The sequence below is a fragment of the Theropithecus gelada genome, chromosome 20, assembly GCF_003255815.1.
Source record: "Theropithecus gelada isolate Dixy chromosome 20, Tgel_1.0, whole genome shotgun sequence".
NCBI lineage: Eukaryota > Metazoa > Chordata > Mammalia > Primates > Cercopithecidae > Theropithecus > Theropithecus gelada.
Genome location: NC_037688.1, coordinates 25,032,000 through 25,051,408, shown reverse-complemented (window position 1 = coordinate 25,051,408; position 19,409 = coordinate 25,032,000). Strand labels below are relative to the sequence as shown.

The following is a 19,409-nucleotide window of genomic DNA, read 5'->3' as shown; positions in this document are numbered from 1 at the left end:
GAAACCCCGTCTCTACTAAAAATACAAAAAACTAGCCGGGCGTGGTGGCGGGCGCCTGTAGTCCCAGCTACTCGGAGGCTGAGGCAGGAGAATGGCATGAACCTGGGAGGCGGAGCTTGCAGTGAGCCGAGATCGCGCCACTGCACTCCAGCCTGGGTGACACAGCGCGAGACTCCGTCTCAAAAAAAAAAAAAAAAGAAAAGAAAAGAAAAGGCCAGGCATGGTGGCTGACACCTGTAATCCCAGAACTTTGGGAGGCCAAGGCAGGTGGATCACCTGAGGTCAGGAGTTCAAGACCAGCCTGGCCAATATGGTGAAACCCCATCTCCACTAAAAATATGAAAATTAGCCAGGCTTGGGGGTGCATGTCTGTAATCCCAGCTACTCGGGAGCCTGAGGCAGGAGAATTGCTTGAACCTGGGAGCTGGAGATTGCAGTGAGCGGAGATTGCACCACTGCACTCCAGCCTGGATGACAAGAGCAAACTCTGTCTCAAATAAAATAAAATAAATAAATTTAAAAAAGAAAGGCTGTGGGCTTGGGAGTCAGATGAGTCAGCTTCAAATTCTGGTTCTACTGTGTGATGCTGGACAAGTCACAAGTCTCTTAATCTCTCTGAGCTCAGTTTCCCCATCTTGGTTGTTGTGAGAGTTGAATATCACCTATGTTGGGCATCTGGTATGAAGAAGATGCTCTGCAAATGCTGGCATGAATAAACTAGTGAAGAGGAAAACTATTCTAGGAAATAGGAAAACTAGTGAATAGGAATAAACTAGTGAATAGGAAAAGGGAGTTGTCTGGAGTAGAGGCCATGAGTGAAGAGAAAGGAAACCAGCTTGTTCCAGAAGGGAGGTGGGCAGGGAGGAAGCCATTACCTGAGACCTTGCCCTCTTGGAGAACCTCACTGGTGGCCCGAGCCACAAAGATGATCCCCTCATCGTCCTCCTTCTCTGTCTCTGAACTGTCGCTTTCCTCGTCCTCCTCCTCAGACTCCACGGTTAATATCACAGCAGCTGGACAGTGACAAGAGCAGAGTCAGGTGGCCTGGGTTGGCAGCTGCCTGTTGGGACTGCACAGTCCCAAGCCAGCTCGCTGTCTCCCTAGGCAGAACACATGTTGGCAGAGACACCTGCTTTCTCCTCTGGCTGTTTCAAGCACTGGCCTAAGAGGTGGGGACTTGGGAGGGAGAGAAGTTGACATTGCAGAGCCCAAGGAGGTGACCAGAGGAAGCTAAGTCCTCAGAGGAAGCCATGAGGACTACACTTTCCAGCTCCCCCATCCTTTTCTTTCAGCCCCAAATCCCACGATCCACTGGAAACATGAGCACTTGGATTGCTGGAAGGCCCATCAACATTCAGCTCATACAAAACTGGCTTTGCAGCCAGGTGCGGTGGCTCACGCCTGTAATCCCAACACTTTGGGAGGCTGAGGCGGGCGGATCACCTGAGGTCAGGTGTTCAAGACCAGTCAGGCCAGCAACGTGAAACCCTGTCTCTACCAAAAATACAAAAAAAAATTAGCCAGGTGTGGTGGCGTGCACATGTAATCCTAGCTACTTGGGAGGCTGAGGCAAGAGAATCTCTTGAACCTGGGAGGCAGAGGTTGCAGTGAGCCAAGATGGCACCACTGCACTCCAGCCTGGGCATCAGAGTGAGACTCTATCTCAAAAAACAAAACAAAATTGGCTTTGCAGACAGGACCCTGGGCCCCAGGGTCCACCCATCCTCCAAGGCTCAGACCAAGCTCCCCCTTCTCCATGACACCTTTTCCAAGTCCTCGGGGCCTATAACCCATAGTTAGCAATCAGATGACTCCTGTCACACGTTGTCTAATTACTGCTTTGAACATTTCCAACTTGTAAATCAAGTCCCTGGAGGAAGAGCCCCAGTTCACAGTGCTTAATGCACCCTACAGCGGGTCATCCAGGATTCTGGCTGGCGAGCCCCAGCCCTTTCCCTCCTCCCTCCCATCCTCAATCCCACACTGCTCCCTGCTTGCCTGTGTCCTGAAAGCCCAGGTCTCGAGGTTTCCCATTTGTAGCCTCAGCATTTGCCACTCCATCCTTCTGAGGACCAAGAAAGAAAACTTGAGCCTCTGGCCCCGACTTCCCACCCCAACCCTGTCATCTGGTGGGGTCAACAGGACAAGTTTTCCTAACCCAGCAGGGGAGGGAATTTGTGTCAGTCCCAGTGGTTCTACTATCCCTTGGCCAACCAGGCAAGAGTGACCCATGCCCCAGCAAGAAATCTGGATGCATCAGCCTGGGCTGACTTAGGAGCACATGGAGCTGCCCCTCAAAGGAATCTCCTTTTCTCCTGCCTTTTTCATCTTTGGTAGGAGGTCCTGCTGCCTCCCAGCAGGTGACCACATGGCCAAGACGCTGCTCTCCCTCTGAAGGTCTCACCTTACTTCTGGGGCTCCAGGAACATCTAAAAGGGAACCCAAACTGCTGTAGTCATCAAGTCCCTGAGGACTGTCCAACTGGGGGTCCCCCTAAGCTGGATCCTAATACTTGGGGGCTCAAATCTGCATGCTGTCAGCCTCCAGCTCCGAAGAGGAGTCCCTGAGGGAAGACGTGCCTTCCTGCGGCCAGTCTTGCGGGGTCGCGGCTTGCTCTTGGTGAAGCAGATGTTGTGCTTGGTGGACTTAAAGGACTCCAGCCGCCGCTTCATGTTCTGCTGGAAGACCTCCTTGTCCTGCCGCTCCTGCGCATCCTCTGAGATGAAGTGGCGACTGCAGCTGGCTTTGTACTGGCAATGACAGCCCCGCCTGGCTATGAGGATGGATGCCTTGGCCTCCCACAGGAACCCCAGGCCACAGCCCCAACATATTCACCACAGGCCCTGCCAGCCCAGCTTTTCCAGAATTAACAATGGATTGAAAAACAAAACAAAAAATACAACAGGAACCCAGCCAGAGACACTGTGTTCTCAGTTCCCTGGGAAAAGCTTCCCTTTATCCCAGAACTTATTCCCCCAAACCTGGCCTTCCCCATCCCTTGCCAACCTTTCCCGATTCTCTCTGGTTTGAAGGTGACCCTCTGTCTTGTTCCGCTACTATGACAACATAGGGGACATTTTCTTCTTTATACCTCCATTTATCTGAGCTTCTCCCACACATCCAGCCTACCTGCCCCCTTCTAGTTACACCACAGGATCCTTTCTCCAGCTGGAATCTCCCATCTAGCCATTTCTACAACCACCACCATGATATTCTGGGCTGCACTTTGAACTTTCATAACTATTTCCCCTGACACCCTGGACCTTCTCAGTCCCAATAATTCAGGATCACCCCCATCATCTTTTTTTAATTTTTTTTTTTTTTTGAGACAGAGCTTTGCTCTTGTCACCCAGGCTGGAGTGCAATGGCATGATCTCTGCTCACTGCAGCCTCTGCCTCTGGGGTTCAAGCAATTCTCCTGCCTCAGCCTCCCAAGTAGCTGGGATTATAGGTGCCCACCACCATGCCCGGCTAATTTTTGTATTTTTAGTAGAGATAGGATTTCACCATGTTGCCAGGCTAGTCTCAAACTCCTGACCTCAGGTGATCCACCTGCCTTGGCCTCCCAAAGTCCTGGGATTACAGGCATGAGCCACTGTGCCTGGCCATGCTCTTTTTTTTTTTTTTTTTTTTGAGACGGAGTCTCGCTGTGCTCCCAGGCTGGAGTGCAGTGGCGCGATCTCGGCTCACTGCAAGCTCCGCCCCCCGGGTTCACGCCATTCTCCCGCCTCAGCCTCCCAAGTAGCTGGGACTACAGGCGCCCGCTACCGCGCCCGGCTAGTTTTTTGTATTTTTAGTAGAGACGGGGTTTCACCATGTTAGCCAGGATAGTCTCGATCTCCTGACCTTGTGATCCACCCGCCTCGGCCTCCCAAAGTGCTGGGATTACAGGCTTGAGCCACCGCGCCCGGCCGGCCATGCTCTTTTTAACCCTTATCAACACCAAGTCCACTACACACTCATCTAGACTGCCTCTGCCTCTACCCTCCCCGCTTAGGACCTTTTCATCATCTACTGGTAATCCCCTGAAATACTGCCCAGCGCCTGCCAAATCATCTTATCTTGCCTCATATCCCAAGTCTGGTCCCTTTATCTCATATTTTCTGCTTCCCTGAACCAGTTCTAAGAGCCCCCTTCAAGTCTCCCATCTGTCCTCCTCCTCTAACTCTGCACCAGGAGGCACCCTCTCTCCTGGGGAGAAGGGGTCCATCTCCTTCACAAGGCTCATTGCTGCCCAGCCCCAGCCTCCACATTGCTCAGTTCCCTCCTTCCTGCCTCTAGCAGTTCCTGCTGCCTCCTATTTATCCACTCTCCTGTATCTTCACTCCTTCCCTCACCACTTGGTTCCCTCCCCTCTGTTTTCAAGCTCCTGCCCTTGCCTCCTTAAAGAATGTCTTCCCCTGAACACCATTGTCTCCATTTTGCTGCTACACTTTTATAATTTGATTCTGACACTTTCTCTCCTACCCACTACTTCCTTAAATACCAGAAATGCAACTCCAGGGTCCACAACTCCACAGTGCTGCCTTCTCGCTGGTCACCAGTGTTGTGGGCTCTGCCTAGGTGCTGGCCAGGCCTCTGCACAGCATCTAGCCCTCTTTCTGCCCCAGGCCTGAGGCACCACCTGCCACTGCTTCTCCAAGAGTTCCTTGTCTTTGGCTCTCTTTCCTTTTCCCGCATGTGCACTCCTCAGTGTTATCCTTAGCTCTCCTCCTGCCCCACGAAACACTCTCCCCAGAAAACTTATCCATTCTCTCCGCCCCAGATATCCCAGTGATACAGATCTGTGGTCCCCCAACATCAGTCATCAGACCAGCTGCATTTGAATCACCTGGGGAACTTAGTAAGAACACAGATTCTTAGTCCCACTCCAAACTACAGAATCAGAATCTCCAGGTGAAGCCAGGAAGTTCCCCAGGGGATTCTATGGTAGCCAGGTGACAAAACCTGATATGGAGCTTCCAAATCTCTCTCCAGCCCTTATCTCTCTATTAAACTGTAATCCTTCTAACTGCATACTAGATATCTCTGTCTCTCTCTAATGGTATTTCGATGAAGAACATGATAAATTGTGGATTGTGTTATCATACTAAGTGGATTCAGAACTAGTTGAGTTACCATACCCCAAAAATGCTTGATCCATGTCAGTCTGGAGGAAAGTCTTTAGTAGCATGCCACAGGGCTCTGTCCTCAGCTCTATCCTGTTCAACATGTTTATGTGGATTTGGATGAATACAAAGTTAACAGTCTTTACAAATTTTCAGATGATATGAATCTAAGAAGGAGACATTTGGTGGCAGACATAGGAATCAAACAATGGGATGATGGGCTAAAGCAAGTAAGATGACATTTAACAGGATACACACAAACTTATTCCAGATTTTTGAAAAACAGACTACACATGAACTGATTGGACTGAACCCATTGACCAATCTTATACACAAACACCACATACACACACACACACACCCCACACACCAAATCACTGTGTATTTCCTGATGTGACACCACAGAAAATATATAGCATACCTATTGAATGTCCCTGAATCTGATCAGGCCTCTAGATTTAACAACCAGGAAATATAGGGAACGGAGGAACATGTTAAACAACACCACTGGAACACAGTCAGCAAAATCTAGAAAATGTGCAATTCTCCAAGACAAAGTATCCAGCTTCTTCAATAAATAAATAGCAAGGGAGATAGAGAGGGGAAAAAGAACTATTATAGATTTTTTAAAACAAAGAGACATATTTCCCAAATGCTAAGTGTGGACTTATTTAGACCCTGATTTGAACATCCAGCTGGAAAAAAGATACTTATTGAATACTGACTGGATGTAAGAGTTCTTGCCACCTAGAGAGACATACTGAAATATTCTGAGATGATGTGATATGATGTCTGGAGTTTGTTTTAAGATAAAGTGTGGGCGGGATGTGGTAGGGCTGCAGAATGTAATAGAATTAATCATGCACTGATTTTTCAGAGCTAGTTGATAGATCAATATGAGTTATTTTATTCACTCTACTGGAATTTTGAATAAGAAAGGTTTTTTAAAATCCCCATAGGCTGAGGTGAGTCAGGGTCTGCCAGCCATTAACTGAGGAAGACCTGGGAGTTTAGCAGCTTCTAAGGACAATGTGGGGCCCCAGAGTGGTGAGCCAAGGCTGGAGGGATCTTGGGCTCTGGGAAGAGAAATAGCAAGTTCTAGAACTAGAATGGTGAGAGAGCTTCTAGGTCCTTCCCTGGCCAGCCACAGCTAGAATAGCAACTTCCATTCTGGGTCTTGTTTTTTTAAGTCCAGAGAAGACATACCAGGAGGTAAGAGATGCTGGCCTGAGGGCAAGACAGCCTGTGTGAAAGGGAACTGTCTTGAAATTTTAGAAGATTTATTCTGCAGAGCTGCAAAGAGTCAAATCAGGACCAGTGGGTGCAAGTTAAAGGAGGCCAATTCTGTTTCAACAGTAGTAAGAGCTTTGATTGTTGAAACTGCCAGAACTGGTGACAGCCGGCTTCCCATTTTAGAAAGGTGCAAGGTAATGGCTTGCTGCCCTCTTGTGGGGTTGCAACAGATTCTCTCCTGGATGAGCTGGGCCTTTCCAGCTGTAAAGCTTCATGATCTGCATTGGACTAACTCCCATTATTTAAAACAGATGCCTACCTTCCATAGGCTAAGCTGGTCTAGGAGGCTTCCTCAGTGCTCTTGCTTCTGTCTGTGACCCCATCATTCTCCAGTGACCCTCAAGGGCCCCAGTACTCTGTCTCCTCCTCCTCCTCTCACCATCAGAGCCAATCACCTAGGCCTATGTGCCCCTTTCCCTTCCCACCGCCCAGCCCTAATCCACAATATTTCACTCCAGCTTCCCAACTGGCTCTCCCAGCTTCTCAACTCACCCCCTCCAATTTGATCTGCACTCTGCTACCAGAGAAGGTATCCTTAAACAGTGCTTGTATTACGTCAACCCTTTCTCCAAAAAATAAAAATAAAGCAGAGATTTCTTATTACTGATGAGATAAAACCCACACTCTTTTTTTTTTTTTTTTTTTTTTGAGATGGAATCTTGCTCTGTCGCCCAGGCTGGAGTGCAGTGGTGAGACTTCAGCTCATTGCAACTTCTGCCTCCCGGGTTCAAGCGATTTTCCTGCTTCAGCCTCCCGAGTAGCTGGGATGACAGGCATGTGTCACCGCACCCAGCTAATTTTTGTATTTTTAGTAGAGATGGGGTTTCACTTTTACCATGTTGGCCAGGCTGGTCTCGAACTCCTGACCTTAAGTGATCCACTCACCTTGGCCTCCCAAAGTGCTGAGATTACAGGCGTGAGCCATTGCACCCGGCTGAAACCCACACTCTTTAGCTGGGCATCTGCAGCTCTCCAACAAGCTGGCACCAACTGCCTCTTAAGCTCTCCTCAGACCACCTCCACCCCCTCAAAATCCCGATGCTGCCTGCTCTCACCCTACGGCGCGGCTTGTAGAGGCCTCCGCAGAGCAGATGATGCATCACAGCATCCTCACGATCCCGGCCGCTGCGTACCGTGTCAATCACCTGCAGATCCAGACATGCTCCACTGCCACTCTCCCTCCTGCGGGAAGCAGGGGACACATGTGCTGGGGAGGGGGCAGGAGGCACAGGCCAGGAGAAGGGCAGATGCAAAGGTGCTGACAAATCTTCCCCAGAAGGGATTCAGAGAAAGGGCACAATGGAGAGGAATATGAGGAAGGGGATGGGGCTCAAAGACTCACAGCAGGTTGGTGACAGAAGTCTCTGCCACAGAATTGCGGCTGGGCATAGAAGGCAGAGTGAGACCTGTGGAAGACAAGACGTGGCCTCCCTGCAGGCATCAAGACCAAGTTCAGCCGCCAATCAGATGGAGGGTTGCCCAGGAGTCAGGGGTAATAAAGAAAATAATAATAATGAACACTTAGTTTACTCTTTTGACATGCCAGGTACTGTGCTAGGCACTTTACATATCGAATTCACAAAATCTATAACATAGGTACTCTTATGCTTGCTTTCTATTTTATTATTATTATTTATTATTATTATTATTATTATTTTTGAGACAGAGTCTTGCTCTGTCACCTAGGCTGGAGTGTAGTGGTACAATCTCGGCTCACTGCAACCTCTGCCTCCCGGGTTCATGCCATTCTCCTGCCTCAGCCGCACAAGTAGCTGGGACTACAGGTGCCCGCCACCACGCCCAACTAATTTTTTGTATTTTTAGTAGAGATGGGGTTTCACTGTGTTAGCCAGGATGGTCTCGATCTCCTGACCTCGTGATCCACCTGCCTCGGCCTCCCAAAGTGCTGGGATTACAGGCGTGAGCCACCGCACCCGGCCTATTATTATTTTTTGAGACAGAGTCACTCTGTCACCCAGGCTGGAGTGCAGTAGCACAATCTCGGCTCATTGCAACCTCTGCTTCCCGGATTTTTTTTTTTTTTTTTTTTTTTTTTGAGACGGAGTCTCGCTCTGTCACATAGGCTAGAGTGCAGTGGTATAATCTCAGCTCACTGCATCCTCACTGCAAACTCCACCAGGGTTCAAGCAATTCTCCTGCCGCAGCCTCCCAAGTAGCTGGGTCTGCAGGTGCCCAGCACCATGCCTGGCTAGTTTTTGTATTTTTAGTAGAGATGGGGTTTCACTATATTGGCCAGGCTGGTCTCGAACTCCTGACCTCATGATCCACCCGCCTTGGTCTCCCAAAGTGCTGGGATTACAGGTGTGAGCCACCGCACCCAGCCCGCTTCCCAGATTTAAGCGATTCTCCTGCCTCAGTCTCCCGAGTAGTTGGAATTACAGGCATGCAACACCACACCTGGCTAGTTTTTTTATTTTTAGTAGAGACAGGATTTCACAATGTTGGCCAGGCTGGTCTCAAACTCCTGACCTCAAGTGATCTACCCACCTCAGGCTCCCACAGTGCTGGGATTACAGGCATGAGCCACCGTGCCCAGCCTCTTATGCCTGCTTTCTTACAGCTAAGGAAATAGGCTCAGAGAGTGTGACTTACCCAAGGTCACAAGCTTGGAAGTGATAATGGTTGAGCCACATCTGCTGACTCCAGAGTCCAGTTATTTCCCACCTCTCTGGACTGCCTGCCAGACTCTGAATGTCAGCACCAGACCCAGCTGCTTCCTGCCACTGCCACTTCACCAGACCATGGAGCCAGCTGGGGGTTCCCAACTCCCTGCTCAGGGCCAGCCTGCTTACCACCCCTTTCTGTCCTGCTCTGCTGCCCATCTGCCTACACACCACTGGCCCACCTGGTAGCTGCTGGCCCACCTGGTCCACAAAGCTGATGGCATCCCGGATGTTGAGCCTGTAGTACACATCCCAGATCTGGTCCCGGATGCGGTAAGCTGACCGTCGCATCAGTAGCTGACTCAGGTATTTCTTGTCAAACTGCTCCCACCTACAGAGGATGCCAGGCCCGGCCCTGAGTCCCATTCCCAAGGCCTGGCCAGGTGGCCCTTCCTCAGACGGGGCAAGGACACTGTCAGCACTGGCCTGGCTTTTTAGATATGGGCCTCAGCCAGAGAGAATCTCAAGGCTAGTCCCTGCCCTCATGGAATTTACAGTGTCATGGGAAAGCCTGACAGTAATTGAAATTATTACAAATCACTGTAAAATTGCAACCATGACAAGAACTACAAAGGATAATTAGAGAATATGACACAGGTATGTCCTAGCCAGGGAGGCCAGGGAAGGCCTCCCTAAACAATTGAAGCCTATGATGAGTTGTGAAGGATGAATCGAAGTTGAGTAAGTGAGAGGGAGGTGAAGGAGTGTTCTAGTAGAGAGAAGGTCCCAGTGGCCAGGCTGGGGGAACATGGTGGGTCCTGAGGCTGTAAGGCAGGGTCCATGGAATTAGCAGGCAGACAGTTAAAGACAGAGCAGAGCACGACGAGGCTGGAGTCTGGCAGTTGCCAAACCATGCAGGGCCAAGCAGGCCACGCTGGGGAGCCTTGTCTTAACCTGAGAGCACTGGGATGCCACTGAGGGGTTTCAGGCAGAGGTCACCCAGCCTGAACCTGGCTCTGTCCCTTCTCAGAAGTGTGGCACATCCCCCGTGCTTCCCTGGCTGGTGGGGCTGCTGCTGCTGAAGGAGCCTCGGGGCAGCTCCCTCACCTGTCCCTCCAGTAGTGGTAGCCATGGTGCCCCACAACGTCCTCCACTGCAGCCAGAATGTGGTCAAAAGTCTAGAAGGGGGGTGGGTAGGGGGACTGGATCAGGACTCTGCCCAAAATAGGAGAAGGTCGAGAGGCACAGGCGAGGGCTGGGGTTCTGGTACCCACGTGCTCATGCAGCTCCTGGTTCAGGGTGGGTTTGTGATGCTCACTCCTCTTCACCTTCAGCCATTTGACCAGTGGCTTGATGGTCAAGCCCTGTGGACAGGCAGGAGGTGAGCCCTGCCCTATTCCTATTCATTTCCCTGCTGCCTTTCTCTCCCCATAATGAGGCTTCAGCTTCAGTACCCCCACCCCACTGCACTCAAGGTCTGGGAAGTCAGGGCCCTCCATCTCCCAGTGGGAAGAGAAGCCCCTGTCCCATAGACTTCAAGACTCCCCCATGGCCTGCCCAACCCTCTCCCTACCCAGCCTTGTGGGCACTCCCACCTGCACGATGACTGTGAAGAAGACCACTACAATAGTGGTGGCTACAAAGTAGTCCTTGGCAGGGACCTTGGTCCTATCCAGTAGGATGACGAGAGCGAAGGCCACAGCCCCCCGCAGGCCCCCATAGGACATCACCACTTGGTCAATCTTGTCCAGAGGGACTAGCCGGAACTGATTCAGCACCCAGGTCTGCAGGACTACGCCTACAGCGGGAGGGAGGCCAGTGGGAGCAAAGCGTTGGGAGTGGAGGACGCAGGAGTGGATGGCACCACGTATCTGGGCTGAAGTCTAACAGGGACTGGGACAAGTGAGCAACAAGAGGAGGCTTAGGAATTGACAAGGATGTGGACCCAGATGGGGAGATGAGCTGCGGGGAGGGGCGGGACAGGAAGGAGAGGGGGAAAGCAGAAGGTGCCAGCAATACCGAGGGCTCGGAAGAACAGGATGAAGATGAGGGTTCCAAGCACCAGCCCAGAATCCCAGGCCCACTTAGAAGAGTCCACAGCTGAGATGCCAAGCAGCATGAAGATGACGGTCTCAGCACAGCTGGCTAGAGTCTTCATTGTATATTTGACAGTTGTGCGTGACTTATGGGAGATGTTGGCCTCCACATACTTCTTACAGCCCAGGCCACACATGGTTACCCTGGGAGAGGATGGAGAGACAGGGCAAGTGGGGAAGGGTTCCAGGGTGCTCAGCCTCTGGGGTTTGAGCATACTGCAGGAGGGGGCATTGCCCATCACAGGATGTCAGACTCTCAAAGCTGAAGCCCAGGGAGGCCTGAAGACTGAGTGGTAGTGCTGGGCTAATCATCCAGATCTCCAGGCTTCCCACTCAGTGTCTCCTGGAAGGGAAGGTGGGAGGAATGTGCTCTGACTAGCGGGCTCTCTGATGCACCTTCTGAAGTGCTGTGGCCTCCAGAGCTGGCGGCCCCAGGCCTTGAAGTCTATTTCCAGCCCAGCCTATACCCAGAGAGTTTGAGGGTGCTAAGGACAGTTCTGGAGGCAGCTCCTGAAACATTGCCTGAGGTTTACTGACTCCCCAGGAGAGTTTGAGGCTCCCACTACCACAAGGGCTCAGGGAAACCTATGGACTCCTGAAGTTCCTGCCTGTGTCCCTATGAGGGGCAACCATCTCCAGTGCCCCCTCCCAGCTATCTGCCTGCAAGGCCCCCAGAACTCACGCAAGAATGGCGGAGAGCGAGGCCATTTCAGCAGTGAGGTAGGCTGCGTAGGCGAGGAGGAAGACCAGCAGCGGCTCGATGATGCGGACCCGCTTGGTGAAGCGTGTGGTCAGGGCCAGGAGGAAGGCAAAGACTAAGCCCACGGCTGCCCCGCCCAGACTGACCACAAACAGGGAGGCTGGGGGAGGAGTGGGTTGTCAGCATGACCCCTGGCCTGGACCCTACCTGGGCTGACAAGACTGCTGCCTGGCAGGGAGTGAGAGATGATGCCCACCGCACTTCCAGGAGCTCAAAACCCAGAGCCAGGATCCCTGGCAAGCCCCTCCCAGACCCCATTTATCTATAGAGGAGTGGAGGAGATGAGGCAACCCGAATAGCCTCCTCTGTCCTGATGTGGGGTGGGAGGGCCTCAGCAACCCAGGGGAGGCAGACCTCCAGTGGCAGCTGGGAGCAGGGAAATACTGACCGACTCCCTTCAGGTAGTCAGTGGCCTGCACGTTGGCAGAGCCCATCTCCACAAAGGAGTTGCAGACCTTGTACAGCACCTGAGCGAGAAGAGGAGAGTCAGCAGTGAGGTGGGAAGGCAGCAACTGGGACTGCTGGAAGACAGTGAAAGCAGACAACATATTTCTGCCCCCAGGGGACCCACGGGAAGGGTCTGAGTCTGCACAGACCCCTAGCTGGTCAGAGCATGCAGCCTGGGGTCAGGGAATGGCGGTCAGCTGAGCACGCTCACCACGGTGACTGCATCGTTGAGCAGGGACTCGCCAAAGACGATGATAAAGAGAGTCTCATTGACGTGCACCTCCTCAAAGACAGCTAGCACGGCCACGGGGTCCACCGCCGAGATGAGGCTCCCAAACAGCAGAAAGTCCAGTAAGCCAGCCTGCACCCTAGGGGCTATTAAGGGACACATGTAGAACAGGCCAGTCATTGAAGACGACCCAGTCTCCTGCAGCACGCCCTGGGACAAGCCCAAGCTCCACCCCTGCTGATACAACAAGGAAGCCCAAAGAGGACTTGGGCTGGCAAAGACAGCATCAGCCTGCAGATCAAAAGACTACCTATGCCTAAGGCCTGGCTTTGCTACTTACCAACTGTATGATGCTGGTTCTGTCACTGTCATATGGCTTACCTTAAGCCATGCCTCCTCATCTGCCTGCCTCACAAGATTGTTTCAAAACTCAACCGAGCCATTTAGAATAGGGAAAAAGGCCAGGCGCAGTGACTCATGACTATAATCCCAGCATTTTGGGAGGCCGAGGCCAGCTGGATCACCTGAGGTCAGGAGTTCAAGACCAGCCTGGCCAACATGGTGAAACCCTGTCTCTACTAAAAATACAAAAAGTAGCCAGGTGCAGTGGTGCATGCCTGTAATCCTAGATACCTGGGAGGCTGAGGCAGGAGAATCACTTGAACCAGGGAGGCGGAGGCTGCAGTGAGCCGAGATCGTGCCACTGCACTCCAACCCAGGTGACAGAGTGAGACTCAGTCTCAAAAAACAATAAATAATAAAATAGGGAAAAAACACTGTAGCAACAGTAATAATGACTACCAGCAAATGGAAATTGGCTGCCAACTATTTTTGTTAGGGAGAATAACAAAAGAGTGCTTTCTCCCATACCTGTGGTTCCTAGCCAAAGGGATGTGACACAATTCTCAGCAGGGGTGGAGGACTGAATATAGTAAGAAAAGCACCACAGATGGGACTTGAATATGTCATATAATTTCTATGAGCCCCAGTTTCTCCATGAGTCTCCAATTGAGACTTACTCGTCTACAATTGAGACTAATAAAATTTCCTTAGTTAGCCAATGCCTAACATATAGTAAGCACCCAAAAGATATTATTATCTATTACTGTTATTATGATCTGATGTCCTCCCTTCCCTTCCTGCCCCAAATAGTTCACTACCTCAATAGGGAAACCAGGTTAGAGTCCCAGATAGCAATTGTAAACGTTTTCTTGTAATACCTTGGAAAAAGTGTGAATCATCAACCTTGAGGGTTGAATGAATTTCTTGCATTAGGAAATAAAGAAGGTAGCAAGAGAGGGCAACCTAAAGGCAAAGAGCCTCAGTAAAACAGACCTGATGCCAGGTGCAGTGGCTCACGCCTGTAATCGTAGCACTTTGAGAGGTCAAGGCAGGCAGATCACCTGAGCTCACGAGTTCAAGACTAGCCTGGCCAACATGGTGAAACCCCATCTCTACTAAAAATACAAAAATTAGCCGGGTGTGGTGGCACATGCTTGTAATTCCAGCTACTCAGGAGGCTAAGGCAGGAGAATTGCTTGAACCCAGGAGGTGGAGGTTGCAGTAAACCAAGATCATGCCATTGCACTCCAGCCTGGACAAGAGTGAGACTCCATCTCAAAAAAACAAGAAACAACAACAACAACAACAAAAACGGACCTCTTCTGCTAACCTTGGACCTGATAGCAAACAAATGTAAGGGGCTCTATTTCCTCATCCATTAAATGTGACAAACTACACAAAAGGCTTGCTATGAAGAGTCAGTGGGATAAGTAAGGAGAGAAAACCCAGTGTAGTGCCAGCATTTGATGGATTTATAATAGTTATTTATTTTTTAAATACCTATTATATTTATTTAAAAAATAAATGTTTTAAAATAATGAATTTATTATAGACAACATATAGTTAAGAAAATAATAATAATAATAAAAACAGGGCCGGGCGCGGTGGCTCAAGCCTGTAATCCCAGCACTTTGGGAGGCCGAGACGGGCGGATCACGAGGTCAGGAGATCGAGACCATCCTGGCTAACACGGTGAAACCCCGTCTCTACTAAAAAATACGAAAAACTAGCCGGGCGAGGTAGCGGGCGCCTGTAGTCCCAGCTACTCGGGAGGCTGAGGCAGGAGAATGGCGTAAACCCGGGAGGCGGCGCTTGCAGTGAGCCGAGATCGCGCCACTGCACTCCAGCCTGGGCGACGGAGCCAGACTCCGTCTCAAAAAAAAATAAAAATAAAAATAAATAAAAATAAAAAAATAAAAACAGAAAACCACCCTGACCTGGACTGGGGAGAGCCAGGACAGAAGGCCCTTGCAGAAATGATGTGCAGCTGTGCCTCAGGGGAGCAGGGCTGGCAAGTGGCAATGTGGTAACAGAGGGCAGGAGGCAACAGAGTGGTAACGCAGGCTCCCCAGCCTTGGCAGCCCACACACAGCTGGGAGCCAGGCTCCTGCTCAGCTGTTATGCTGCAGAAGCCCAGACTGGCAGAGACCTAGATGAGGCCTGAACCCCATCGGGAGCACTGCCTTGCACTCCAGAGGGAGGGACCTAGGATGGAGCTTTCAGGGCATGGCTCACACCAGCATGGACCTCCAGAGCTTGAGGAGAAGGGAGAGGGGTGATGGGTCCGGCAAAGCCCAGGTCTTAGGGTCACTCACCTACAAGTCCAGCCTGCTGCAAGCCCCAGAGGGCAGCGCCTGTTGTGAAGGCATTCCAGAGTGTGCCTACCACGGCATAGGTGAGGATGGCACCCAAGTTGTCAAAGAACAGTCTGCTAGGCATGAAATAGCCTGAGTCCAACACAATAGGAGGCAGCAGGAAGAGGAAGAAGGTGCCTGGCTCCAGCTGGTACTCAGCTTTCTTGGCCACAGCCAAAACAATGCCCCCTAGCACCAGGCCCAACAAAATCAGCAGGCAGCTCTCAGGGACCAGAGATGTTACTTTCCGAGACAGGTGAAATACTGCAATGCAAAAAGAGTACAGGATAGATCAGTTTATGGAATATCCTCCCACAAACAGGCCTATGACCTCCGAGGTTTTTTTTGTTTTGTTTTGTTTTTGTTTTTGAGACGAAGTCTCACTCTGTTGCCCAAGCTGGAGTGCAGTAGGGCGATTTCAGCTCACTGCAACCTTCACCTCCTGGGTTCAAGTGATTCTCTTGCCTCAGCCTCCCAAGTAGCTGGGACTACAGGCATGTGCCACCATGCCCAGATAATTTTTTTGTATTCTTAATAGAGACGGGGTTTCACTATGTTGGCCAGGCTGGTCTTGAACTCCTGACCTCATGATCCACCCGCCTTGGTCTCCCAAAGTGCTGGGATTACAGGCGTGAGCCACTGCGCCTGGCCAACCTTCTAAGACTGGGACCAAGGGAGGAGAAATATGTAAGATTTCTAGAATTTCCAATCTCCAGGGCTACAAACCCTCTCCTGCAGTCAAAGTCATCTGTTTCTTAGTGCTCCTGTCACACCATGGTAACCTAGGCCTTTACTGCTTTTTCCCCTTCTAGAAGTGTCCCTTCCTTTATACTTTCATCTTCAGGGGACCTCACCTTTCTCTGACATCCTTATCCGTAGCCATTATTTGAACCTCAGCAAATGCTACCTGGTATCTTTTTATATATAAGATAGCTGTAAAAATCAGGGCCTTTGGAGACAAGTTGCTTGGATTCAAAGCCTAGTTCTGTGATCTTAGGGCAAATAACTTAACGTCTCTGACTCAGTTTTCTCATCAGCGAAATGGGAGTAAAAACAATAATGATCTCATGAGATTATTGTGACCACTGAAAAAGACAGTCTGCAGGTGGGGTGCAGTGGCTCACACCTGTAATCCCAGCACTTTGGGAGGCCAAGGTGGGCAGATCACTTGAGGTCAGGAGTTCTGGATCAGCCTGGCCAGCATGGCTAAACCCTATCTCTACTAAAAATACAAAAATTAGCAGGGCGTGATGGTGGGTGCCTGTAGTCCCAGCTACTTGGGAGGCTGAGGCAGGAGAATCACTTGAATCTGGGAGGCAGAGGTTGCCATGAGCTGAGATCATGCCACTGCACTCCAGCCTGGGTGACAGAGTGAGACTCTGTCACAAAAAAAAAAAAAAAAAGACAATCTACTCAAATGCATTTAGCACACTAATTTACAGTAAGCACTCAATAAATGTTACCTATTATAATGTCCTCACTCCTTAACTGGACCAGAATGTATATTATACCTCCTAGGAGCTGTGTAGACTTCCTAGCCCAATGTGCCTTTCATTATATGGGCTCACTCAGGACTGCGTAGTTTTTTAAACTTTGGCTTTAGCAGTCAGAAGATCTCCAAGTCTTCTTCCAGCCTTAGCACATTCTGTGTGATCTCAGGCAAATTATTTAACTTACTTCAACTTCATTTTCTTCTTCTGTAACATAGGAAAAATACCCAGCATCAAGGGTGAGGATAAAATGATATAAAGTATGCAAATGTGCCTAGCATAATGTCAGACACATAGTATGTTAGACACACACCAAATGTTAATTAAATAGAATAGTTCTGTCTGTAGGAGGAGAGAAGAAAAGGGTTTCTAACACTATTGCCACTCCTACTTTTGTCCTCTAAAATAAACTCTCTGGCTCTCCTTTAAGTCCTCAGACCACAGGTGAACACATCTCTCTCTACATGATCCCTGGGGTGTTGGGGAAGTAGACCTCTAAATTAGCCTGTGTGAGACCCTATGCCAAGACAGTGCCCTTTGGAAGCTGTACCCAAAGGGCCTAGAACAGTGCCTGGCACATAGTGAGTTCTACGTAGATATTTGTTTAATAAAAGGGAAAAAGTCTAGCAATGAAGCTGGGGGAAGGTGTTCCTGAATGTTCTACCTTTTCTCTCATTCTAGGATTTTCTTTGGCTTGTGAAAACGAGGCTCTCTTCTCCCACTTCCATAGAAGATGTCATCCAAACTAGAAAAAGAACCATGATTTATGGGGAAAACTACAGTTGTTGCTATAAGCCCTAAGACAGGAACTCTTCTGCAACTCACAGACTTCTCAGCAAACCCAATTGCTGGCTCCAAATCTGAGGCTCCTTCCACTCTTACTGTCATTGCTGCTGGGCCTCTAAGGTAAACGTGGTCATAGATCTCTCTGTACTTGTTACTACTTTGGTCTTCCACTTCTCTCCATCAGGGACCCCATTTCATCTTCATCTGTTTATGCATTAACCCCAGCCCTGTGATCTAAGCCCCACAGAACCATGCTCCCTGAAGGCATATTGAGTTCCACTTTCCATTATTAATCTTAGGCTGCCACAGCAGAGTGGAAAGTTCTGTTCCTGCCCAGCCCCCTTACCCCCGAGCAGTGTCCCTGTGGAGAAGGGGGGCAATTTCTAGGCTCTGGGTGATTCCTCCATGAAGGCTGTATTGGTGAGATTGGAGTACAGGCTGTGCCGGCATCCATGGGGAGAGAGTAGCAACGCTCAGCTATAATTAGTCACCCCCACAGCAGAGCCTGCACAACAGAGAGAAGGAGGAGGGTCTCTGGTGGGAGGAGGGACCACTGGCTGCTTAGAAGGGAGGAGGAAGGAGCAGATGCAAGCAAAAGCAGCTCTATTCAGGGAAAAAGAAGTCTGAAGCACAGCCTTCAATGCTGTCAGGACTGAAGAGGTTGGATGTATGAAAGCATCTAGGGTAGGCAGCACAAGGAAGGCCCCCATACATGGAAGTTTCTTATACCCTGAAGTGGGAAGAATGTGGACCTGAACCGGGCTGGGGGGCCCCCACACACAGGCACAAGAAGGCAGCAGCTTTAAGTGGGCAGCAGGGGAGAGCTGGAGGAAAAGTGGCAGTGTAGTTTCCCAAGGGAATGGACACTCGGACGTGGTCTCCAGGGGAGGCTGCTTTTTCAGAACCAGGATGCCTGTGTTCGTGGGAGAACACCCTCCCCTCAATGTCCCCACACGTCCTCACCGGTGACAGAGGTTTCTGGGAGGCTGGGGATTGGTGGGGGAGAAACCAGACTGAAGAGGGCCTACTGCAAGGGGAACAGGGGAGCGGAGAGGGCAAAGGAGCCTACAGATGGAGTTGGGGAGAGCGAGGGACAGCCCTTCAGAAAGGTAAATCCTCAGAGCTCCCAGGGGAGAAGACAGGGACCAGGGACCCACAGGAGGCGACGCAGGAACTGGGCGAGAGCTCGGGTCTGTGGAATCCAAACCTAAGTCCCAGCACCGTGCAAGAAGCCAGCCCCAATCTGAGGACCGAGGAGGTGGGGGTGTTGGGGGCGGGTCCGCAGCTGACCGTCGACCTGGCGCACGCACACACGCACTCACCAATTTTGGCCAGGCTGGCCACCAGGATCCACAGGGCCACCAGGTAGGGCGCCTCGACCTCGTGCCACTGCCAGCGGAAGAGCTCCAAGCCTGGGGGAGGCTCGCCCGGGGACTCTGGCTTCTGGGTGGGCTCTTCGGCCGCCCCCGCCAGGGACAGCGCGAGCAGGGACAGGGCGGCGCGCAGCATCCTGCAGCCTGCCCAGCCGCCCTCCCGGCACCGCACGGCCGCCGGCCCCGCGTCGCCGCCGCCACCTACCGGGCGCCCCCGCGTCACAGGCACGTGGGGCTCGCTCCCCCCAATCCCGGCTCCGATACCCCCAAGCCAGGTCCGGGCTCCGAGACCCTGCCCCGGACTCTCGTAGTCGGGGACTCCCTCCTCTTTCCTCCCTAAATCAGTCCCAGCTCCGGAAATTCCCCAGTGCAGCTCTCCCCCAAGTTCCACAACCTACTCCTTCGAGTCCGCGCCCCCAAACCTCCCCAAAACCGCCCCCACCAGATCCAGAGCGGTGCGCGGCCACGGCCCCCCCGGGCAGCCAGCAGCGTGAAGAGCGGGGGTCT

General features: G+C 51.2%; 1 protein-coding gene across 6 annotated transcripts in view; it reads right to left on the bottom strand.

The window, feature by feature from the left end:
- The window catches only part of SLC9A5 (solute carrier family 9 member A5), a 25,508-nt gene extending 6,327 nt beyond the window's left edge, over positions 1-19,181 (bottom strand). Inside the window, exons 1-15 of one of the 6 annotated variants that reach the window (XM_025370938.1) lie at positions 18,852-19,181; positions 15,215-15,517; positions 12,540-12,703; positions 12,270-12,348; positions 11,804-11,895; positions 11,045-11,265; positions 10,621-10,823; positions 10,300-10,389; positions 10,133-10,203; positions 9,287-9,416; positions 7,744-7,832; positions 7,457-7,583; positions 2,580-2,750; positions 1,999-2,065; positions 876-1,013 (exon numbers count right to left, since the gene is read on the bottom strand). In XM_025370938.1, the coding sequence (XP_025226723.1) occupies positions 876-1,013; positions 1,999-2,065; positions 2,580-2,750; positions 7,457-7,583; positions 7,744-7,832; positions 9,287-9,416; positions 10,133-10,203; positions 10,300-10,389; positions 10,621-10,823; positions 11,045-11,265; positions 11,804-11,829 (1,333 nt within the window). In that variant the 5' untranslated portion in view covers positions 11,830-11,895; positions 12,270-12,348; positions 12,540-12,703; positions 15,215-15,517; positions 18,852-19,181. Of the gene's footprint in view, positions 1-875; positions 1,014-1,998; positions 2,066-2,579; positions 2,751-7,456; positions 7,584-7,743; positions 7,833-9,286; positions 9,417-10,132; positions 10,204-10,299; positions 10,390-10,620; positions 10,824-11,044; positions 11,266-11,803; positions 11,982-12,269; positions 12,349-12,539; positions 12,704-15,214; positions 15,518-18,851 lie in introns of all 6 variants that reach the window. The other 5 variants (XM_025370940.1, XM_025370935.1, XM_025370934.1 and 2 more) reach the window with 5 other exon arrangements.
- Between the last annotated feature and the right edge of the window lie 228 nt (positions 19,182-19,409).